This window comes from Tachyglossus aculeatus, chromosome 16, assembly GCF_015852505.1.
Source record: "Tachyglossus aculeatus isolate mTacAcu1 chromosome 16, mTacAcu1.pri, whole genome shotgun sequence".
Lineage (NCBI taxonomy): Eukaryota > Metazoa > Chordata > Mammalia > Monotremata > Tachyglossidae > Tachyglossus > Tachyglossus aculeatus.
Genome location: NC_052081.1, coordinates 27,621,052 through 27,646,586, shown reverse-complemented (window position 1 = coordinate 27,646,586; position 25,535 = coordinate 27,621,052). Strand labels below are relative to the sequence as shown.

Below are 25,535 nucleotides of genomic sequence, written 5' to 3'. Positions count from 1 at the left end.
TGCACTCTCCCAAGTGTTTAGTACAGTGTTCTGTGCACAGTAAGGGCTCAGTAAATACCACTGATTTATTGGATCCCCCCAGTTATTTAGCTCTTGTGTTCCTGACCCTGGATAGTTCCTTTTCGGACAGGATTAATCAAGATTGCCCATCTTTATTGAGGTGAGAAGCAAGATCACATAGTGGAAAGATCACGGGCCTGGGAGTCAGAAGACCCGGGTTCTAATATTGGCTCTGCCATTTGCCTGTTATGTTAACTTGGGGTAGTTATTTAAATTGTCATCGCCTCAATTTCCTCATCTGTAAAATGGAAATTTAATACCTATTCCGCTCCCTACTTAGACTGTGAGCCCCATATGAACAGGAACTGTCCAACCTGAAGATCATGTATCTACCCCAGTGCTTAGTACAGAGGTTGGCAAAGTGTAAGTTCTTAGCAAATACCACAATCATTATTATAAAGAGAAGTTGGATATAATACTACTTTTGTATTCTTTCCTGTTAAAGGCTAACTGCTTTGCTGAGCTCGCAAAGCCTCCTACAATATGCAGAATGATTGGAAGACAAGTTCTTGATGGGATTGGTCAACCCACTCTTCAAGTGGAAATCTTCTGCACTGTCCAAAACTACGAAAAAGTATGTAACTTTATTTTATTCTTCTGGTTCAAAGCATTACAAGAGGCAATTGATTAATGGTGTTTGAATTTCAGAAGAAATCATTGTAGTAATGGTCAAAAGTGTACAAATTAAATTATTCTACTAATTGTTTTATTATCTTTAGGATATCTTTCCTGCCACATGTGCGGTTCATGTAACTGTCTCCACAGGGGAGACCTAATGGAAAGATGAAAAAAATGAATGGATTTCACCTGTGAACTAGGGTCATTGTATCTGATTTAGGGAGAGATTTGTGACCTATTCAGCATGTCAAAATTGTTATGATAATAATAATAGTAATAGGCATTTATTAAGCACTTACTATGTGCAAAGTACTGTTCTAAGCACTGGGGAGGCTCCAAGGTGATCAGGTTGTCCCACAGAGGGGGCTCACAGTCAATGCCCATTTTACAGATGAGGTAACTGAGGCACAGAGAAGTTAAGGGACTTATCCAAAGTCACACAGCTGACAATTGGCGGAGCTGGGATTTGAACCCATGACCACTGACTCCAAAGCCCGTGCTCTTTCCACTGAGCCACGCTGCTTCTCAAAAATGATGGCATTTGTTAAGCGCTTACTGTGTGCCAAGTACTGTTCTAAACACTGGGGGGATACAAGGTAATCAGGTTGTCCCATGCGGGGCTTACACAATCTTGGGCAAGAAGATCATTCAATCATATTTATTGAGCATTTACTGTGTGCAGAGCACCATACTAAGTGCTTAGGGAGAGTGCGATATAACAATAAACAGACACATTCCCTGCCCACGAGTTTAACTTCACTCTGCGCACCTGATTGACCACAGAGCCAGACTGATTAACAGCTCCTACTAATGCCCCTTATACTCCCTCAACTGCTTAGTACAGTGCTCTACACATAGTAAGTGCTCAGTAAATATCATTGATTGATAAAAATGTGATAATGGCAATTCATTATTGAAGTTTAGCATCATATATATATATATATATGTACACCATTTAGTACAGTGCTAAGCGCTTAGTACAGTGCTCTGCACATAGTAAGCGCTCAATAAATACAATTGATGATGATTTGCTAGGTATTGTTTATGGTTGATTCCTTTCCTTTTGCTGAAAGTCCTGCAGATAAACTTTGATACACCCAAGATGATAACCCAAAGGGCCATGTCTGTGTAGAGTGAGATGATTTTTGCCTGTAATCTACAATAGCCCAACCTAATGTTCGGGCCCAAATTGATGTAGTGGGCAAATCGGACCAGTGTTTCTGAAAAGTTAAAACAATAGTCCCACCATGGCTCAGTATATCTGATTCTGTGTCCGTAAGGCCTTCAGGTCTGTCCACTCTCAGCCCTTTTCCTCTCATCTTGGTGTTGCTGCTGGCCTCAGGACAGCCTCCAGGGCCCAAACAGGCAAGTAGCCAGAGGTGGGGAATAGGCTGGGTTTAGGCAGTATGGCTCAGTGGAAAGATCCCGGGCTTGGGAGTCAGAGGTTATGGGTTCTAATCCCGGCTCCACCACTTGTCAGCTGTGTGACTTTGGGCAAGTCACTTCACTTCTCTGTGCCTTAGTTACCTCATCTGTAAAATGGGGATTAAGACTGTGAGCCCCATGTGGAGCAACCTAATTATCTTGTACCCCCCAGCGCTTAGAACAGTGCTTTGCACATAGTAAGCGCTTAACAAATGCCATTATTATTATAATGGAAAGAGCCTAGGTGTGGGAGTCAGAGGACCTGAGTTCTAATCCTGGCTCTGCCACTTGTCTCCTTTGTAACCATGGGCAAGTCACTTAACTTCTCTTTGCTTTAGTTACCTCATCTGTACATCAAGGATTAAATCCTTTTTAGACTCTGAGCTCTGAGTGGGACAGGATTATCCCCAGTATGATTATCTTGTATCTACCCCAGCACTTACTATATGCTTGGCACATAGTAGCAATCATCAAATACCATAATAATTATTCATTCATTCATTCAGTCAGTCAGTCATATTTATTGAGCACCTACTATGTGCAGAGCACTGTACTAATTACTTGGCTTCATTTCTCTCATTTAACATCCCTCCACCATCTTGGCTGGGGATCACCACTGGTAAGGGAGTTCTTCAGCCAGACTATTCCAGGTATTACTTATTGCTGAATTGGGGATTAAAATAAAAACTGAGATTTGCACCTGGGATTTTATTACATTACTTTTCTGGACTTAATATTGAAGTTTATTTTAAATAATATTTTTAATGCAAATTTGGAAAGCCCTCTACAAACAAGCAAGAAGCAACATGGGTATTGAGACTATAAGTTCCAGGTGGGACAGGGACTGTGTCCAATCTGATTTGCTTGTGTGTATCCCAGTGCTTAGCATGGTGCCTGGCACATAGTAAGTGCTAAACAAATGCCATAATTATTATCGTTATTATTAGTGGATAGAGCATGGGCCTGGGAATCAGTGGGACCTGGGTTCTAATCCGAGCTCTGCCCCTTGTCTGCTGGGACACCTTTAGCAAATCACCTAACTTCTCTGTGCCTCAGTTACCTCATCTGTAAAATGGAGAATAAGACTGTGAGCCCCATGTGGGAGATGGACTTTGCCCAACCTGATTAGCTTTTATCTATCCCTCTGCTTAGAACAGTGCCTGGTAAAAATAGTAAGCACTTAACAAATATCACAAAAAAAGTTCCTTAAGTGAAAAGATAAATACTTCAACATTAGGAGCATATAAACCAGTAAAGAAAATTGGGTCCATTTCACCTACCAGCTGTAAAAAAAAAATTATCAGTAATTGTTTGTAAAAATAATTTACATTATTTTCAGAGTATTTCTGTCACCACAACTACATCTCACCTTGAAGTGCTTGACCATGCTGCCCCAGAGCTCATGCTTACAATGGAAAGAGAAAGGAATGAAGCCATCATCACTGCGCTGCGCTGGGTAAATGAGCCCCTGAATGAAATGCTTCTAGGGCTACAGCCTACTGACCAGTATAAAGTGGACAAGTTACTTGGGTAAGCCTTAGCAAGGAAATAAATGTATCTTTAAAGATTGTTTATACTTGGAGCTGTTTCAACTTAAAATCATATTCTAAAAAATGTGTTGTAAAAAAGTGTTTAAAACAGAGATAATGAGTGTGGGTTAGAGGATTTTGATCAAATCAATTTTTTTTATCCTGATGCTCCCGTGTCATTCTTCTGTCCCCAGGTCCCTATGAAAGCCTCAGTGAAAACTGATTCAGACTGTAAGCTCGTTATAGGCAGGGAACATGTCTACCAACTGTGTTGTATTGTATTGTATTCTCCCAGGTGCTTAGTGCAGTGATTTGCTAAACTTTTCCTGGATTGGTTCTGAAGAAATTGAAATCAATCAATCAATCAATCAATCAATCGTATTTATTGAGCGCTTACTATGTGCAGAGCACTGTACTAAGCGCTTGGGAAGTACAAATTGGCAACACATAGAGACAGTCCCTACCCAACAGTGGGCTCACAGTCTAAAAGGGGGAGACAGAGAACAGAACCAAACATACCAACAAAATTAAATAAATAGGATAGAAATGTACAAGTAAAATAAATAAATAAATAAATAAATAGAGTAATAAATATGTACAACCATATATACATATATACAGGTGCTGTGGGGAAGGGAAGGAGGTAAGATGGGGGGATGGAGAGGGGGACGAGGGGGAGAGGAAGGAAGGGGCTCAGTCTGGGAAGGCCTCCTGGAGGAGGTGAGCTCTCAGCAGGGCCTTGAAGGGAGGAAGAGAGCGAGCTTGGCGGAGGGGCAGAGGGAGGGCATTCCAGGCCCAGGGGATGACGTGGGCCGGGGGTCGACGGCAGGACAGGCGAGAACGAGGTACAGTGAGGAGATTAGCGGGAAAGAAGAATTCATTGTATGGTCTTTGATTTTGAACCTTCAATTTGGAAATTCTACTGTGAGATGAATTTTAGAATAGTAGATCTGAGAACTTCATTCTAATATCATTTCTCTACCATCCAGGAAATACTTTAAAAAGCAAGCACAAGAAGACAAAGAAAGTAGAGAACAAGAGAAGGCTGAAGAAAATGCATTATCCCCTGTGTTGGAACCATCACTGGTACCTGTTTTGCCACTGGCAAAAAAGAAAGGAAATAAACCAGGTCTTGGATGATTGTCCTATGAAGTTGTCTCCAGGAAAGATTTCAGCAGGGAGGGCTCAGGCACTGCAGCTTTGGAGATTGTTTGTGCTATACCAAAATCAGAATTGGTAGATCTGTTCCCTGCGCACAAGGAATTTACAGTCTAGAGGGAAAGGCAGACATTAAAATAAATTACAGATATGTAGAGAGGGGCTGTGGGGCAGAGGGTGGGGTGGATATCAAGTGCTTAAGGGATACAGATCCACTTGGGACACTCAGAAAGGAAAGGGAGTAGGGAGAAGCAGCATGTCTAGTGGGTAGAGCATGGGCCTGGGAGTCAGAAGGACCTGGATTCTAATCCTGGTTCCACCACTTTGCTGTGTGACCTTGGGCAAATCACTTAACTTCTCTGGGCCTCAGTTACCTTATCTGTAAAATGGGGGATTAAGACTGAGTGCGCCATGTGGGACAGGGACTGTGTCCAACCTTGATTAGCTTGTATCTACCCCAGTGCTTACAACAGTGCTTGACGTAAAGTAAGCACTTAACAAATATAATTATTTTTGTTATTTAATAAATCATATTATTAACTACCAAGGAGGTGGAATCCAAGTCAAGACCTGCATTCCTTCACCTTGACCCAATTTGACCTACAGGTCCCTAGAAGCAGCGTGGCATAGTGGATAGAACGGGTCTCGGAGTCAGAAAGTCATGGGCTCTAATCCCAGCTCCACCCTTGCCTGCTGTGGGACCTTGGGCAAGTCACTTAATTTCTCTGTGCCTCAGTTATCTCATCTGTAAAATGGGGATTGAGACTGTGAGCCTCACTTGGGACAGTGACTGTGTCCAACCTGATTTGCTAGTATCCATCCCACTGCTTAGTACAGTGCCTGACACGTAGTAAATGCTTAACAAATAACATAATTACTATAACAGATTGCAAACTTAGTTTACATGAATAAGGTCAGGTTGGACACAGGTTCTTGTGGGTAAAACTGGCAGATGGTGTGGGAAAGAATGAATTAAAGGGTCATTGTCATTGCCACCACTGTCAGGATGTCCAGTGCAAGAAAGGTTGGTCTAGGACTGTCCCTCAGCCTGTTCTGAGGACATCCTAGCTCTTCCATCTTCTCTCCCCTCTCTGCCCTTCTCCCACTTTTGGCCTCGACTGGCACCACTCTAATATGAGGGTAAGGCAACCAGCCAGGGCCATGGTGGCCACCTCTGTTCATTTGCCAGGTGCTTGCTGGCCATAGGGGCTAGAGTCCTGGATAGGCACTGGATAATAATAATAACAATGGTATTTAAGTGCTTACTATGCCCCAGGCACAGTTCTAAGCACTGGAGTAGATACAAGCTAATCAGGTTGGACATAGTCCCTGTCCCACATGGGGCTTACAGTATTCATCTGCATTTTACAGATGAGGTCACTGAGGCCCAGAGAAGTTAAGTGACTTGCCCAAGGTCACACAGTAGACAAGTGGCAGAGCCGGGATTAGCAGCCAGGTCCTTGTGACTCCCGGCCCATGCTGTATCCACTAGGTTACACTGCTTCTCCATTACCACTCCACATCCTTTGACCATTCCCCTGGGGTACCCCCATTTCAGTCAGCTCCACCCACAGGCATATATGAGTGGGATTAAGGTTTCTACTGGGAAGGAGACTTTATTACCATTTTGGGTAGGGTATAGTGACCTGTGAGAGTAGAACATGTTTTGATAGCATTTACATCCAAGTCTGGAAACTGGATAATGGTTCTGCTGTATTCTTTACCTGGGAAGATTCACTAAGATGCCACAATTGCAAGGGAGTAATAGTAGTAGTAATAGTATTCATTGAGCACTTAACGTATACCCTTGGGGCACAAAATCTTGTGGAACCCAGACGTGAGTAGGATGGCTACTCAGTGGTGCTGCATATAGTTACTCAGGTAACCTCATGTTGCACCTTTGGGATAAAACAGTACTCAGGTACCTTCTGTGGTAATTGGAGTTCTCTTATTCCATTTAAGGGAGTTAAATTTTAGAGTTCCTCTCTTTTCAAATCTCTAGCCAACTGATCTCATCAGCCATGAATCTTTGGTTGTCTCATGTGGTTAAAGGGGCTTGTCCCTACCACTGAGACCTTTGAAAATGCTTGATTTTTTAAAAATTCTTCATCTAAGTTGGATCCTTATCCAGTGTAATTTACAAGTTCAATATACACTCTGAGGACTTTTGCTGCCTTTTAATTTGGGGAGGAAAGCATCAAATTCCTAGAAAAGAAAATGTAAATAGGAGTGGTAATGTTTGAAATAGAGAAGTAAAGTAAATTTTTTCACATTGATGACCATCATTTTCAGTGCTTGGAATTGTATGCAATTCAGAATGAACCTGATATTGGGAATGAAAAGGGACCTGTTGAATGCGCTATTAATTATAATTAATTTTTTAATTGTGATCTTGTGAAAACCAAGTACTATTCCAAAATTGTTTTGTTTTATTGATGTAATAATAGCACTGATTACTAACACTTTGGTAAGCCATAATATTTTTTCCTGAGTGCAAAATTACACATGCAGTTTATATTAAGGTGCAGAATTTATTTAGCAGAAAGAATAGCTTTAGCCAAAGGCACTGCATCCCATCTGGTTAAACTTTTTAGATGGAAGAAAATTACTAAAAGATTATTTTACTTTCCATGTTTTTTCTAATTATTAAAATTGCTAAATTTAATATGGCATTTTACTAAGACTATACTGTATGCCAAGTTCTGGGGTGGATAGAAGGTTATGAGATGGGGCACAGTCCATGTCGAGGGACTCAGAATCTTTTATCCCCATTCTGCAGATGAGGAAAGAGGTCCACAGAGATTAAGGGACTTGCCCAAGGTCACGCAATAGGCCAGGAGTGGATTTGGTATCGGTACTCAGGTCTCCTGCCTCTGAATCTTATGCTCTTTTCATTCATTCATTCAATCGTATTTATTTAGCGCTTACTGTGTGCAGAGCACTGTACTAAGCGCTTGGGAAGTACAAGTCGGCAACATATAGAGACGATCCCTACCCAACAGCAGGCTCACACTCTAGAAGGGGGAGATAGATGACAAAACAAGACATGTAGACAGGTGTCAAAATCATCAGAATTAATAGAATTAAAGCTATATGCACATCATTAACAAAATAGAATAGTAAATATGTACAAGTAAAATAAATAGAGTAAAAAATCTGTACAAATATATACAAGTGGGGAGGGGAGGAGGTAGGGTGGTGGGGTTGGGGAGGAGAAGAGGAAAAAGGGGGCTCAGTCTGGGAAGGTCTCCTGGAGGAGGTGACCTCTCAGTAGGGCTTTGAAGGGCGGAAGAGAGCTAGCTTGGCGGATGTGTGGGGGGAGGGCATTCCAGGCTGGGGGAAGGATGTGGGCCGGGGGTCAATGGTGGGACAGGTGAGAATGAGGTACAGTGAGGAGGTTAGCGGCAGAGGAATGGAGGGTGCGGGCTGGGCTGTAGAAGGAGAGAAGGGAGGTGAACTAGGAGGGTGCGAGGTGATGGAGCCTTGAAGCCAAGAGTGAGGAGTTTTTGTTTGATTCGTAGGTTGGCAGGCAGCCACTGAAGATTTTTGAGGTGGGGAGTAACATGGCCAGAGCATTTCTGCACAAAGATAATCCGGGCAGCAGAGTGAAGACTAGACTGACGTAGGGAGAGACAGGAGGATGGGAAATCAGAGAGGAGGCTGATGCAGTAATCCAGTCGGAATAGGTTGAGAGATTGAACCAGCAAGGTAGCGGTTTGGATGGAGAGGAAAGGGCGGATCTTGGCAATGTTGTAGAGGTGAGACTGGCAGGTTTTGGTGATGGATTGGATGTGTGGGGTGAACGAGAGAGTGGAGTTGAGGATGACACCAAGGTTGCGGCCCTGTGAGACGGGAAGGATGGTAGTGCCGACCACAGTGACAAGAAAGTCAGGGAGAGGGCAGGGTTTGGGAGGGAAGATAAGGAGTTTAGTCTTAGACATATTGAGTTTTAGATGGCGGGCAGACATCCAGATGTAGTCTTTTCAGTGGGCCACACCACTTCCCCTATATTTATTAAAATTAGTAGAACACTGGAAATTTGTCTATATCCTGCCCCATTCCACCCTCTCAACTAAGAGGCTAGGAACCTGAGGAGCTGTGTAGATTTCAGCTTTGAGGTAACTTTAGCAGAAGGGTAGGATAAAAGCTAGACATCATGGCACAGCTCTGAGGTGGTCATCCAAGGGTATAAAATGAGGCTGGAGAAACTGAGAAACAAGACCCATTCTTGGGGCAGGGTAGTATCATTCATCAGTATCAGTATCAGTAATTGTGGTATTTGTTAAGTGTTTGCTAGGTGCCAAGTACTGGAATAGATACAAAATAATCAGGTCGGATACAGTCCCTGCCACATGGGGCTCACAGTCTGAGGAGAGAGTACAGGTATTGAATCCCCATTTTACAGATGAAGATACTGAGGTATTTATTTTTGAATGCCCAGTAACTATGTACTGCTAGCTTCCGCAAAGAAGCTTTTCATGTGTGTCCGTACTATGCCCTTGTCAGACACCAGTTTGTTATTCCATTACTTGGATCACAATCTACATGAGAGATGTTAGGCTTAGCAATTTCCAAATAAAAAAAACATGTAAGTGGCCGGGAATGATCTGAAGACAAACATCAGCCATGCTTCACATGGTAAATTGACACTGGTTTTCATTTTTAATAGTTATTCTGCTCTCACACCGAGATAAGGCTACAAAATCTGACTTAAACACCTTCCTTCCTCCTCCTCAACCTCTGGAGTCTTTTGACCGACTTGAATAAAGTAATTCAAACCCATTTCAATTTAGCATTCGATATGATAAATTTCTAATTTAGTGCAAGATACCTTTTTTCCTGAATAGGATGTGAAGGATGTCACTTTGAAATTTAAATATTTACTTTATATGTAAGAAAATCAAATTCAAAATACTGGTCCATATTTACATGGCTATTTTGATCATCCAACCATACTGTCCTATCACATAAAAATATTTATACTGGCAGTTTTTTTTGGATCTTGGCAATAATTAATGTACTTTACATGATTTCTTAAAAGACACTGTACATCAGTGCTTTTTCACAACACTATATTCATGGAACTAAGTAAGACTGTTAGTAAGGGTATCACAGTATAGGTGTTTTCCATGTGCCATCTCCCTATCACCGCATTAACGCGTTATCAACGCATTTGGATCTGTGACCTGTGGGCAGTTAATATTTGCCCTACCCTCAGCCACACAGTACTTATGTACATATCCATAAATTATACATTGTAAATTATTCATACACATTTTGGCCTCCCCCTTAGACTATAAGCTAGAGAACGATTTTCAATTCTGTTGTATTGTACTCTCTGAAGCGCTTAGTACAGTGCTCTGCACACTGTAAGTGCTCAATAAATACCATTGATGATGATGAAGAATACTTGGTCTGTAATAGTGTAGCCAGCAGCAGCTGGAAAGGAAAGGCTTCAGATAAAAAACTGAGCTTTTAGTAAGGTTTTAAACATCAGTGGCAAGTGGCTCCAGAGGGAGAAGAGGAAATCTGTATTCCAGGCAGGAGGAATAATGGAGGTCATGGAGTGAGCAGTGGAGAAGTGAGCATAGGGAATGGTGAGGAAGTTAGCTTGGATAAATGAGAATGTCAGAATGGGAGCTGAGCTGAAGCTTAAGAAGAACATATCCAGGTGTGATGGAGCCAGCTGATAGAGGGCCTGGAAACTCATTGTGGGCAGGGAATATGTCCGTTTATTGTTGTATCCTCCCAAGCATTTAATACAGTGCTCTCCACACAGTAAGTGCTCAATAAATATGACTGAATGAAGCTGGTAGTCAAGAACTTGGATCAGAAACTACTTCTAGGTCTTGGAGTGGTGAGTGAGTGATCTGATAGGAGATACCGAAAAGAAGAGAAACTGAAAGCAGCTAATAATAATGATGGTATTTGTTAAGTACTTACTATATGGCAGGCACTATACTAAGTGATGGGGTAGATACAAGATAATCAGGTTGGACACAGTCCCTGTTCCACAAGGGGCTCCCAGTTGCAATCCCTATTTTACAGATGAAGTAACTGAGGCACAGAGAAGTTAAGTGACTTGCCTAAGGTGGACCAGCAAAGGGGTTGCAACAGTTACCTAGATGTGAGGTGATGAAAGCTTAATTTAAGATAGTGGCTGTGACAGTGGAGGGGAAAGCAATACTACCAAGGGAAAAATTGTGAGGAAGAAAAGGTTCAAGACTGCATATCTTTTTGGTCGAGGAGAGCAAGAAAACATTTTGATGGTGTTTTTATTCTTCCCAGGAAAGAAGGAGCCTTCTCCAGAGAAACCTATCCCACCAGCAGAACCTATTGAACCTGTGCTTAGTGGGAGCATGGCAATAGCAACTGTGTCATTAGCTGTTGCCAAAACCAGTGCTGCCCTTAAAAACAGCCCTCTATATTTCTATATTGCATCACTGAAGCACAACCAGGTACTCTTACTACCTATTGCAACGTCGAGTACCATTAAACAGAAAGGATGAAATATTCTTGTGTTTCACCTGACTCTCTCCAATTTCAGGAACTGCCCAAGGAGCTGGTTATGCCGTTACTTATGGTGACACTTCTAAATTGTGGAAAATCATCAGCTGGTAAACTGAACCTCATGAAAGAAGTGATTTGTATACCTCACCCTGGATTAACAGCCAAACAAGTACCATATGCTCTTCAATCACATTGATTTTCTTTGCCAGAAACATGTCTACCAACTCTGCGGTACTCTCCCAAGTGCTTAGGACATTTGAGGGCTTACTCATTTGTGATATAGAAGAAATGAAAGGAAGATGAGGAAAGCCTTTTGGGTTAGTGTGATTGGAAGAAATAAAGTCATAGAACCCAGAACCAAGAAGCAAATCAGAACTTTGTTATACCTATTCCTGGTTAAATGTTCGATCTATGGAGCATGCAAACCCAAAATAAAGAAACTAGTAGCTCAAGGGCAGTTCTAAAGACAGGAGGGGCAGAAACAGTGAATTATGGTAAGGCAGCAGTAGCTGCAGAAAGAGTGATAGAGAGAAGCAGCTGGAAAGAACTGATCCAGTTTAATTTTGAGAATCATTCAGTGGTATTGAGTGCTTACTGTGTAGCACTGTACTAAGCGCTTGGGAGAGCACAATACAACAGAGTTGGTAGTCACGTTCCCTGCCTATAATGGACATACTGTCTGGAGAAGAAAAGGATCTAGAGGATCTGATTCTGTTGATATAGCCCTCGCTCCCCCAAAGAGCTTGATCACTCAAAAACTTCTTGCAATACCTGGCCAAAGCTGACCCTCTTCTCAAAGAAGTAGCAGGATAAGTAGGTGAGAAATTCCTAAAATGTATGTGGAGTTTCTGACAGCCCACCAACATCCTTGCTTTGTAACTGTAGTAGATTTCATAATGGGAAATTATGATCGGAATACTTTGAAGAATATTGGAATGTTCATCATAGCATCTGTTAAGAGCCTTTAGTCAGATGTGTGTTATTTTAAATCAACAAAGTCCAGTTTTTGAAACTAACATTAAGTGATGTCACTTAAAAGAGAAGGAATCTTGCTTATTTTCCTAAGAACAAGCTGGGAATAAATTTTTGGTAGAGTTTGTGCATACCTCTGGTAGACCTGTTCTAGACTGTTTCTCTACAGCTATTCTTTGCTGAAATTAGATCTGTTATATCAATCTTGGTATTTGAGTGCACACTGTGTGCTGAACACTGTTCTAAGCACTTGGGAGAGTAAAATATAACAATATATATAACAATATGAGTTGGCAGTCATTTTCCCTGCTCACAGCAAGCTCACAGTCTAGACGGGGAGATGGACATTATTATAAATAATGGGTAAGTACATTAGGACGGTGGGGTGGGGTGGGGAGGTGAATGAAGGGAGCGAATCAGGGTGATGCAGAAGGGAAAAGGAGGAAAGGAAATGAAGGCTTTGAAGGTGGGGAGATTAACTGTCATATATGAAGAAGGAGGGTATGACAGGATGTGGGTGAGATGATGGTGAAGTAGATGAGATCAAGATGCAGTGAGTAGGTTGGCATTAGAGAAGCAAATTGTGCATGCTGGGTTGTAGTAGAGCAGTGAGGTAGGAAGGGGCAAGGTGATTGCTTTAAAGTCGATGGTAAGGCTTTTCTGTTAGTTTATAAAATTCAGAAAGTTAGGTAGTTTTTGATATGTATTTTTTTTCCATTGACAGGGTCTTACAATGCTCTTAGAAATTCAGAAACATATTATGAAATTGCTTGATCTGGTAAGTCAAGAGATTCAATGATTGCCTAATGAAATGATGAGTATGGTTACTAAGAACAACTATGAATATTTTCCTAGGTTTAATCTACAATTTGCTATAGAATTTAAGCAACTTCATAGGGTGCTAACCTACCTAGGTTAAGCCCAGCATTAGTAAAGCACAATGATAATCTAGTTACTGAATTTTGAGATATTTAGAAGTCAAAAACTGCTCATGAAAAACAGATATGCCTTGAATGATAAAATGATAGATACCAAATACCATTATTAAGGGCTCACTATGTGCCAAGCACTGTACTAAGCACTGGGTTAGATACAAGATAATCAGGATGGACACAGGCCCTGTCCCACATGGGGCTCACAGTCAAAGTAGGAGGGAGAACAGGTATTGAATCCTCATTTTACAGATGGGAGAACTGAGGTACAGAGGAGCGAAGTGACTTGCCCAAGGTCACACAGAAGGTAAATGGAAGAACCAGGATGAGAACCCAGTTTCTCTGGCTCTCAAACCCATAAGGCTCATCTTAACTATAGGAGAGAGATCCTTCATCCACAAAACACCTTATCAAGCTTCTTCATTTTTCTTGTGTGTCCCCACTTTCTCCCTAGTGACCTCCCACTTGATCTTTTAAACCCACCCCTATTGGACTTTATTCCCACCAACCTCCTAAAATCACTTGCTCCTACTCTCCTGCCTCCCCTCGTGTTCCTACTCTCCTGCCTCCCCTCTTGCTTCTCACCTTTGAATTTATGCAACTCTCCCCACTTAAAAAAAGCCCTTTCTCCAAAACATGTTTCTCTCCAATGTTCCCATTCCTATCCAAACTCATGGAATGGCTCATGTACGCCTTAATTTCAACTCCACCTACTCTTTTGTTGTTCTTCATTCATTCATTCATTCAATCATATTTATTGAGTGCTTACTGTGTGCAGAGCACTGTACTAAGCGCTTGGGAAGTACAAGTTGGCAACATATAGAGATGGTCCCTACCCAACAGTGGGCTCACAGTCTAGAAGAGGGAGACAGATAACAAAACAAAACATATTAACAAAATAAAATAGAATAAATATGTACAAGTAAAATAAATGGAGTAATAAATACATACAAACATGTATACATATATACAGGTGCTGTGGGGAGGGGAAAGAGGTAAGGCGGGGGGGGATGGGGAGGAGGGGGAGAGGAAGGAGGGGGCTCAGTCTGGGAAGGCCTCCTGGAGGAGATGAGCTCTCAGTAGGGCTTTGAAGGGAAAGCCCTAGCCACTATGCCTCTTTTCTACAGATTGATTTCCATCTTTAATGTTACCCTTTTAATAATAATAATGATGGCATTTGTTAAGTGCTTACTATGTGCGAAGCACTGTTCTAAGTGCTGGGGGGATACAAGGTGACCAAGTTGTCCCATGTCGGGCTCACAGTCTTAACCCCCATTTTACAGATGAGCTAACTGAGGCTCAGAGAAGTGAAGTGACTTGCCCAAGGTCAGACAGCAGACATGTGGCGGAGGCGGGATTAAAACCCATGACCTCTGACTTCCAAGCCCATGTTCTTTCCACTGAGCCACGCGCCAGATGTAAAAGCCATGAAAATGAGTTCTCCAATGGAATGGATGCAAATGGAGACTATATAAGAGGACCCAGAACTGAGTCTTGAGAGCCCCTCACTGTTAGAAGATAGGAGGCAGAGGAGGATCCAGTGAAAGACTGAGAAGGAATAGCTTCAAGGCTTTACCTTACTTATTTCTCTCTTCCCTTTTTATAAATAGTATTTAAACTCTTAGTAAATTCTAAGTGCTGGAATAGATACAAGCAAATCAAGTAGGACACAGTCCCTGTCCCACCTATGGCTCACAGTCTTAATCACCATTTTACAGATGAGCCTAAGGCACAGAGAAGTGAAGTAACTTGCCCAAATAGCAGACAACCAGGCTTGTGCTCTTTCCATTAGGCCACTCTGCTTTCTCTTTGGGATGCTTCTAGGTCCCAACTCACTGTCTTCATTCCTTCCAAGTCAACCTTCTATCTGTACCACGCTCTTGACTCTCCTTCCTCTGTCTTCTTGTACACACTGTTCCCCTGGATTGGAACTCCTTCCCCAGATCCAGCAGACCACACCTCTCCCTATATTCAAACCCTTCCTTAAATCTCACCTCCACAGTTAATTTTCCAGCACCCCAAACCATATCATTCCTTCAGCCAACTCTAACACTTGTAAATTTACTTATATTCGTCTCAGAACTCATGAACATTTGTGTCGGTTATTTATTTTGATTACACTAGCTGTAAATATTTTGTTATGCTTGTTAGAGCTGGAGTGCAAGCTCCTTGTAAGAGAGCATGTCCCTCCATTCTCTACTTCCTAAGTGCTTCGCATAGTATGCTCCACCAAGTAGATGCTCAATAATTGCTATGGCTACTACTATTACCATATTTGAAAGTTACAGGTTAGTAACAATCGGCATCTAATTATTTGTAAATTTTTAGGAATTAATGATGCTTTAAGAATTAAATCATTAAAAGCCCTATTTTAGAGTTTGATAAATTTCAGAGTTTTCTTTTTAATACAAGATAGAAATTGAATAGAGATCACACACAAAAAAATGATTTTTCCAGGCTATATGATACATCTTTCTGGGTTTAATAAAATGCCCATTCATTTTGCTAATGAAACAGAAGATAATACCGAAGAATAGAATCTTTTTAACTGAGGATTTTCCTCAGCCACTTAAAACTTGAGACAATTCAGAGCATTTATTAAAATGAACTTTCAGGCAAGCCATGGCTTTTAGTTTCAAAATGGGAGATGTATCCTAGGGCTGTGGTTTATTGCAATCACAGTGCTTTGTTTCCAGTTAGAGTGATTGCTGCAAATGCAATCATTTGGCTGATGGGTGTTGTTGCAGATGAGTGACAGTTATTGTGTGCCAAATTCTCACTCAACATAACTTTGCTTGAATTTTCCTGTGTGATTCCTGAATAGCTGCACTTATTTGCTATTAAAAAGGGGTTTTTGTTTTTGTTTTTTTTTAAAGAAAGGCCCATCTAAATAGAGAACAGTCATTTCTTCTGGAACAGATTTTCAACTTATGTGACTCTATGTAACAAAGGGTGAGAATCTAGTGCTGAACCATTATTAAAACAGCTGCATTCTAATTGGTTTAGAGGAATAAGTTGCAAGCTTCAGATAAAGAGTTTTGAAGTTCATTAAAGAACCTTGTCCTTCCATAAATAACAGGTCTCTATACAGCATTTTCATAGGTTTACACTGCACAGAGAGCTGATCCAATGGGAATCAATTTGGCTGTTAAGCAGCATCACTACCCACAACAGCAAAATCTTTTAAAAGCAAATAAGCACCTGTTGGTCATGATTTAATTTTGTGTAATCCTCCAACATAGGACAAGGGGTGTTGGGTGTGTGGGGGAGAACCTCTTGAAACAACAGAAGGCAATGATGGCATGTGATGTGTTAGGAATTGACTTTTATGAATGTAGAAACTTCAGTGAGATCACCATCTTAAGAGGGGAAGAAGTGTGTGATGCTAAGAAGCCATGTGGACAAAGGGCAAGGCTGTACAGAGCCCAGTGTACTCACTTCTGAGTTAAATCTTCCAGCCATCCTAGTTCGAGGGACATGGTGGTCTAGCTACAGCTGCTTGCCCTGACCCCCAAATCTTTGAGGTGGAGCAATTAGTTTCCCAATTTCCACTGCCCCAATTCTAAGAGGACAATTGTGCATGCCCTTTGCCTCCCAGGAGTTGATCCTCCCCCTCCCTGTGACCGCCCCTTTTCCAAAGTCAAAATCTTGGAACTTTATAGTCAATATAAATGTGGCCTTAAACATTGCTCAGTTGCGGTCAAGAAGTGGCAGGGAATGATTCGGTAGGTGTTTTTCCTAGGGTGACTGGCCTGTAATCCTGCATGATGCTCTCTGATATTTCTTTGTTAATTTCCATAGCCTTCCAGCCCTCAGAAAACTGAGAATAAAAAACAAGCTCGTGATGGAAGCAAAAAATCTCTGGTAAGGAAATGAATTTGGATTTCAAACTTGCAAGTAGTTAACATCAGTGACCAGAAGAAACTTTTAATTTTGAAAGGTGCATGACAAATGTCTTTCCTAAAACGGGTGTGGCTAGCCAGAGTGGTAGGAAACAAAAAGCTTTTTGTTCCAGTCTAACAAAGAGACCTTCGAACTCCAAATACCCATTTTTTAATGGTATTCGTTAAGCACTTACTATGTGCCAGGCACTGTACTAAGCGACTGGAGTAGATACAAGCTCATCAGGTTGGGCACAGTCTGTCTCACATGGGACTCAATCTTAAGCCCCATCTTACAGATGAGGTACCTGAAGCACAGAGAAATTAAGTGATTTGCCCAAGGTCACATAGCAGACAAGTGGCAGAGTTGAGGTTAGAACCCCAGTCCTTCTGACTGGCTCTATCCACTAGGCCATGATGATTTTCAATACCTTATGCAAACTAAGCCTTCTCCCACTAAAACATTGAGATAAAGGTAACAATCACTGTGTGCTGAATGAGCAAACAATCCATTGCATCCTGATTTATTTGAATGTTTTTCTCCCCACGTAGGCAGCAAATTCCTTGTGGGCAGGGATCCCATTTCCCAGCTCTGTTGTATTTTCCAAGTGCTACAGTGCTCTGCACACACTAAGCCCTCAAAAATACCATCAATCGAGTAATTGATTAGTTTAGTAAGCCAGAATCTTGCCTTTCTATATGACACACGGTTCTTCTGTTCAGTTAATCAATCCTATTTTTTCTGTTGATCCGGCCTTTAAAACTGCAGTGTTTGAAGAACCTGATCTGGTTGTGGGTGTGGCTGATCCAGTGATTGACCCACACAGAGCATTTGATCACTATACTACCTGCTAATATTGGCTTTTAGTATTCTGGTCTTCCCAAAGCCTCCACTCAGAATGAACCACCCCACTCCCGAGTTCACATAGTGGGGAGGTTTGTCAGCCACTGGAGAATCATTGATCCACAGAAAAACTGCAGGGTAGGAGCACTCGCTTGAGAGGCAACTATTTAATTTTATAAAGGGCACACAAATAACTGTTTCTGACCCCATGTCACTGTTTTGGATGCGGAAGATCACAAAACCACTTCTGAAAGCTTCTCAGAGAAAAACAAATGGAAATATATATATATATATATATATATATATATATAAACCCCTCCCCAGCCATTTAAAATCAGAAACTTTTACTGCTTTATTAATTCGAGGCACTTGGTTTTTGTTTTCTGGGGTCTTTTTTCCCTCAAAGGGCTGAATATTAATCTGTTCGCATCTGCCTCCCTTTGACCCAAGAGTACTGGTAAAATTATAGATTAGGAGGTGATTATACAGTTTAGAAAGCTACATAATGTGAGAAATTTCAGCATAATAGTTTCTCAACTAGAGCGGTTTTTTGAAAAGGGCTCCTAATGGGCACTATCATTGACATCTCTGATGGTCTGTCAGTAACAAAGGGCTCTTGGGGTAGTTTTAATACAAGCTAATGCTGTCACCATCCGCTCTGAGTTTGTAGTTCCATGCCCGCATTTGCTCTTCCATAATGTGTGAAATCCAATGAGTGGAATATATCACACTCGAGCTACTGATTCCTAGGATTTAAGGGCAGGGCTAGTTTATATAGGAGGTGATGATCATATATCCTGTTTCACCAACTGGCTTGGTTTTTGGTATCAAGGAAATATCTTGAAATAACACTGAGCCCTGAGTGTCTCCAACTTCAGCGTTATTCTGAAGGGGTTTGTGATCCCAGAGTAGCTAAGTGGTCTAAGCAGGGGGTGCTAATTCCAGAGTGTGAGGAACAAGCACTTCTCCCCTCTCTCCCTCCCCTCCACCCTTTTACCCCCATACCTGCTCTCCCCCTATCCCCCCACACACAAACATGTGTTTGGGGGCATGGAATGTAGATTTGCCTAACCCTATTCCATGGATGCAGATAATAATAATAATGAATGGTATTTGTTAAGCACTTAGTATGTGCCAAGAACTGTTCTAAGCACTGGGGTAGATACAAGGTAAGCTGGTTGGACCTAGTCCCTGTCCCACACGGGACTCTCAGTCTTGATCTCCATTTTACAGAGGAGGTAACTGAGGCCCAGAGAAGTTAAGTGACTTGCCCAAGGTCACGCAGAAGAGAATTGACAGAGCCGGGACTAGACCCACAAACTTCTGACTTCCAGACCCGTGCTCTATCCACTAAGCCATACTGCTTCCCTGGAAGAAGCAAAGCTGCTAAGATGCTAATCCATTTCTTTGTTGCTTCCCAGGTATGGTCTCCCCTTCTGGGGAAGACATTCTTGTGAAGGGCTCCAGTACTGGGCCTTGACATGCCTCACTCTTTTTTGGCCTAGTGGAAAGAGCATGGGCTTGAAAGTCAGAAGACATGGGTTCTAATACCGGCTCTGCCACATGTCTCCTGTGCGACCTTGAGCAAGTCACTTAAGCTTCTTTGGGCCTCAGTTACCTCACCTGTAAAATGGAGATCAAGACTAAGCCCCATTTGGGACAGGGACTGTTTCCAACCTGATTACGTTGTAACTACCCCAGCACTTACAAAAGTGCTTGGCACATACCAAGTGCTTAATAAAAGCCACAACTATTATTATTATTAAGGGGTGTAGGGTTAGGCTGGCCGTAGGGCCCATTGGGGGAGCCAAAATCCTCAACTCTCACCAGTTGGGAGTGAGCACTCTTCTCTGTGGGAGGCCAGCTGGGGTCATTTGCATTCCTGTCAGATTCCAGGATCAGAATGGAGACTTCACATCCACTTAGCTTTGGGCCTGGAACAGGAGCTTTCAGCTCCTCCTCATTGGACGGGACCCAGGGACCATTTGTATCTCTGCTGAGTCTTGAGATTTGGGAGTCATCTTTTGTCCTCATTCCTGCAAACTAAAAAGTTGGCATCTCTGCTGCTCAAAGGTATGCCTGATGCAGCTGCCTGGTCTCAGCATTTGGGCATCAGGGATGAGGTAACAACACTGTGCAGACCACAGAAGTGGCAGTGTCATGCCAGACACTAGAATATCCAAAGGGATCCTCTCCTCCTGTCTTTGCCCCCAGCCCCTAAGTCATGATTTTCAGTTTGGACGCCATTATCCAGTTGTGTTTGTTGTAAAAATTATTTCTCCAGTTTCCCCATCTGTCCTCCTATTTTATTGCCTTTCTTATGGCATAATCTGCTTGTCCCTCTAACCTTCTCTCTCCCCTGCTCATTCCTCTATCTCTGGAGAGTTTTCTTGGCTCAAAGTCCAAAAATTACTTTTACATGTGCTGGGTTGTGATAGAACATTAACCTTTTTTTAAAAAAATATTTTTTTTCTGTCTCTAACCATCTGCAACTGACAGTTCATTATCATTTATTTAATCAAACTTTCCATCATTTGGCCTTCAGGGCTATTTTTATTGAGCTGTGAGGTTTCCTCAGTTTTCTACACCTTTTCAGTCTTTAGAAGTGGGTTAAAATTTGTAATTATTGAACATGTGTTTCTCTTCTACTCTTTCCCTGAAAGCTTCCCTACTCAGAGTGGTAGTGATGAAAAAGAAGAGAAGTGGGAGATTTTTTCCCCCTCTTTTTCCTGCTTGCTGCTTCTCTTACTGGAGCTGAGAGAAAGAGGAATTGTAACTCAGAATCATTTTGGATTCTGTGTTTGGAAGAGAGGAAGTTGTGTGTGTTCCAAGCACCTAGACTAATGAGGAGTTTTTCTCCTTTCTTGCAGGTGGCCTTGATTCAAAGAGAGCAAAGAATGCTCTCTTTGCCTTGGCCACTTCAATCAAATGATTCACATTTATTGAGAGCTTACTGTGTGTAGAGCACTGTAGTAAGCACTTGGGAGAGTACAGTATAACAGAGTCGGTAGACACATTCCCTGCCCCCAATGAATTTACAATCTAGAGGGGGAGACAGACATTAATATAAAAAAATTCAGATACATAAGTGCTGTAGGATTGATGGAGGGGTAAATAAAAGGGAGCCAAATGGTGACAGTGAAGGGAGTGGGAGAAGAGGAAATGAGGGCTTAGGCAGGGAAGGCCTCTTGGAGGAGATGTGCCTTTAATAAGGCTTTGAAGGTGGGGAGAATAATTGTCTGTCCCAAATGAAAAGGGAGGCATTCCAGGCCAGAGGTCGGTGAGTCAGATGAGATCTAGGTTTAATGAGTAGGTTGGCATTAGAGGAGCAAAATGTGGGGGCTGGTTTGTTGTAGGAGAGTAGCAAGGTAAGGTAGGAGTTCATTGAAGTTAATTGCACTTCCACTGCAAATAACTGTGAGCTGAAACTAGATCAAAAATAACTCTTACATCGTACTTTCCCAAGCACTTAGGACAGTGCTCTGCACAAGGTAAGTGCTGAATAAATAAGATGGATTACACAGTTAATTGATAGAAAACTTCTCAGGGCTGGGAGAGGAGAATCATGGTGCTGGGGACTTTCAAGTAGAGTAGAAGCAGAAAGATTACTTTTAGAATGAAAAAGGAGTTTGGGGAGGAGATTAAGGGTGAAAGGGAAAGTGGCAAAGGCAAGTCAGTTGCCTTCCCCAACTATCCATTACTCCTCCCAACTTTCCCTGGTTTTTTGGACACTTTCCTATTTTACTTTTTGAAGGTTTCTTGTTAGTCTCTAACTTTTCAGTTGTTCCTATCTTCTTTTTTCCCCCTCCTTCCTCTCCTCCTCGTCCCCCTCTCCATCCCCCCGTCTTACCTCCTTCCCTTCCCCACAGCACCTGTATATATGTATATATGTTTGTACATATTGATTACTCTATTTATTTATTCATTTTACTTGTACATATTTATTCTATTTATTTTAGTTTGTTAATATGTTTTGTTTTGTTCTCTGTCTCCCCCTTCTAGACTGTGAGCCCACTGTTGGGTAGGGACTGCCTCTATATGTTGTCAACTTGTACTTCCCAAGTGCTTAGTACAGTGCTCTGCACACAGTAAGCACTCAATAAATACAATTGATTGATTGATTTTTTTCCATTCAAATTTCTTCCCCTTTCTGATCTATCGATTTCTCTGCCTCCCTCCCTCCCTCAAATTTACAGATCTGGGAAAAGAATTCTGGCTAGGATATAGACCACCAAGTCTAGTAGAATGCACCAATGTCAAGCTCTCTTAGTACCATTACTACTAAATAACTGGGAAAAACACACTCACTCAGAACACCGGTGGAATCCTGAAGTTGAAGTGACAACTCAAGATTTGGGAGGGAAGAAAATCAGGGCCATGCGGTGAGCTGCAACCCATATCTGTCTGCATTCTTCATTTTCAGCAAGAAGCAACTGGTAAAATGTCCCATTTGGGCTGCTTAACGATGGGCTATGACATGCCAGACCAGCCGCTGCTCTTACTACAAGGAATCTGCATTAATCTTGGGCTAGAACTAGGAACAAACCTGAATTTAGCTATCAACTGTGCTGCGCATGAATTAATGGACTATGTAAGTTTTACATTTCATCTCCAGTCTTTTTTAATGCTTGTTTGTTGAATTAATATTTGTAAGAATTAGAGAGTAAATTGTTCTAACTATCACTATTATTCTGATACGAGTATTTTCTAAATAATGCTGCTCGTTTTCAATTAATCTATTGGGTTAATGGAAAATAGGAACTAGATGGAGACAGGTATAAATTCATTTGGTTAAATTATGGCATGGATAATTTAAAAAGTTCACAAAACCAGGTCAATTATCTTTTAATTAGAAAAGGGGAAACCATCATTCTATTTGTTTGATCACTCGGTTTTATTAAACAGCTGAAATGGTAGATTCATTTGATTTTTGAAACTCATATGTACACCTGCTCTATTATGCATGGTTTGCGACCTAAAATAACTCCACGTTAAGGAAAACTTGTGTTGTACTAGTACTCACACTGTGTCTATCACATGCAAATAATAATAATAATTGTGGTATTTGTTAATCACTTACTATATGCTTGGCACTGTACTAAGCGCTGGGGTGGATATAAGCAAATCGAGTTGGACACAGTTCCTGTCCCACATGGGGCCTCACAGTCTCAACTCCCATTTTACATATGAGGCAACTGAGGCAAATAGAAGTTAAGTGACTTACCAAGGTCACACAGCAGAGAAGTGGCAGAGTGGAATTTAGAACCTACAACCTTCTAACTCCCAGGCTCATGCTCTATCCCCTACGCATATGCATATCCATGTCTTCAAACACTGTGTTTCATAGATTTGTGTTGTCAGAGGAATGTTCCCTAATTCTACCATTTCCAACTGAAACACATATTAAAAGAGCATGTGCTCTGGTAGAGCTGAGTGTTAGTTTTTAAAAAGTGATCCCACACTCTACCAATCAGTGGTATTTACTGAGGGCTTACTGTGTGCAGAGAACTGTACTAAGTGCTTGGGAGCCTTCAAGTTTAGGGTTGGTGGACATGTTCTCAACCCACAAGGAGTTTACAGTCTAAAGGGAGAGGCAGACTTTAAAATAAATTATGGATATGTACATAAATGCTGGCCAATATGCTACCCAGGTAAGCAGTGTGGCCTAGTGGAAAGAGCATAGGCAGGGCACATGGGAGTTTTTTTTTATAATATGATATTTGTTAAGCACTTACTATGTGCCAGGCATTGTACTAAGCACAGGGATAGATATAAGCTAATCAGGTTGGACAAAGTCCCACTGAGTTTATAGTCTTAATCCCCATTTTATAGATGAGGTAACTGAGGCACACAAAATTTAAGTGACTTACCCTAGGTCACATAGACAAGTGGCAAAGCTGGGATTAGAACCCATGTCCTTCTGACTCCCAGGTCTGTACTCTATCCATTAAACCATGCTGTTTCTGACATGTTTCCAGATCTCCTGGGGCCTCTTTGAGAGTGACTTATGAAGAATAGGTCAAATAAGCCTGAATCTAGTGCACAGCCTTTGCTTTACTTTGTGGATGGTGAGACAAGGGATTAGGCAAATTTCCTTTAATTTTTTTATGGAATTTATTAAGCACTTACAATGTGCAAAGCACTGTTCTAAGCACTGGCACTGTTCTAAGCGCTGAATGTCCACATTTAATTCCAATGTGGACAATCATATCACCATGGGGTATTCTCGACCAAGTTTTCAGGCAAGCCAAAACTTCATCAGTAGTTATCAGAGACCAGATCTACCGAGAGGGTCAAATGCTTTTATAAGGTCTTCAAGCTCCATATGGAGGTTTTGGTGTCCCTGAATTTCCCTTGTAATGTGACGTGCAGCCAAGATCACATCTGCCCTGCCCTGCCATGACCTGTAGCCCAGATCTTAGCCCCGATGGTGTTTTGCCACTCAGGTCCATCTGTGCTACCCAAGGCTGCAGCACCAAGTAAAATGGTGTATTTATTTTTTGAAGTGGAATTGGCCAGAAGTTCATTTTCCATGGGCATGAAAGGTAGTGTGGTAGTCTCAGTAGGCCATGTGACAATCACATAACCCTAGAAGAGTTTGTGGGGATTGTGGCTGAAAGATATTAAAAGATGTTCAAATGTAGCGATAACTCAAGAAGTTACTCTGCAGTTAAATGCTCCAGGGAGTGGGAGCAATGGCTGATGTTGAGTGCACTTTGTATGGAACTGACTCTCGAATTTTGTATTTACTTAAGTTGCTTAAACAGCGTGCCCTAGTGGAAAGAGCACTGACCTGGAAGGCACAGGATGTGGATTCAAATCCCAGGTCTGCCACTTGTCTACTGTAGGACCTTGGACAAGTCACAACTTCTGGGCCTCAGTTTCCTCATCTGTAAAATGGACTCTAAATCCTACTCTCTTCTACTTAAAGACTGTGAGCCCCTATGTGGGACAAGGGAATATGTCTAATGGAGTTATCTTGTATCTATCCCAGCTCTTAATTCATTGAGTGCCTGGTAAGTCATAAGCTTAATAAGTACCATAATAATAATAATAATAATAATAATAATGGCATTTGTTAAGCACTTACTATGTGCAAAGCACTGTTCTAAGCACTGGGGAGGATACAAGGTGATCACGTTGTCCCACGTGGGGTTCACAGTCTTAATCCCTATTTTACAGATGAGGTAACTGAGGCATAGAGAAGTGAAGTGACTCGCCCAAAGTCACACAGCTGACAATTGGAGGAGCTGGGATGTGAACACATGACCTCTGACTCCCAAACCCATGCTCTTTCCATTGAGCCATGCTGCTTCTCTGTAATAATAACCCAAGGATGTTTTCACACCAGAGGTGAAATATGCTTGGAAACCAATTGATCCCTTATTTGAGTAAATTGTACTTCTTTATATTTTACTCTCCCAAATGCTTAGTACAGTGGTCTGCATATAGTAAGTGCTCATTAAATACAATTGAATGCAATACAATTGAATGAAAAGGGGCAGGCCATATCTTGCACAGCTTGAATCAAATTATGAGGCCCTGTGGATAATGTTATGGTTTCAATAAAATATAATATGAAGAAATCCGTTATCTGCTACTAATC

General features: G+C 41.7%; 1 protein-coding gene across 1 annotated transcript in view; it reads left to right on the top strand.

Annotated features, from left to right (window-relative positions):
* ENO4 (enolase 4) overlaps positions 1 to 25,535 on the top strand; it is a 43,258-nt gene that overhangs the window by 8,334 nt on the left and 9,389 nt on the right. The window contains exons 3-10 of the mRNA XM_038758612.1: positions 506 to 634; positions 3,443 to 3,633; positions 4,622 to 4,761; positions 11,079 to 11,248; positions 11,338 to 11,469; positions 12,997 to 13,050; positions 17,006 to 17,068; positions 22,353 to 22,520. Of these exons, the coding sequence (XP_038614540.1) occupies positions 506 to 634; positions 3,443 to 3,633; positions 4,622 to 4,761; positions 11,079 to 11,248; positions 11,338 to 11,469; positions 12,997 to 13,050; positions 17,006 to 17,068; positions 22,353 to 22,520 (1,047 nt within the window). The remainder of the gene's footprint in view (positions 1 to 505; positions 635 to 3,442; positions 3,634 to 4,621; positions 4,762 to 11,078; positions 11,249 to 11,337; positions 11,470 to 12,996; positions 13,051 to 17,005; positions 17,069 to 22,352; positions 22,521 to 25,535) is intronic.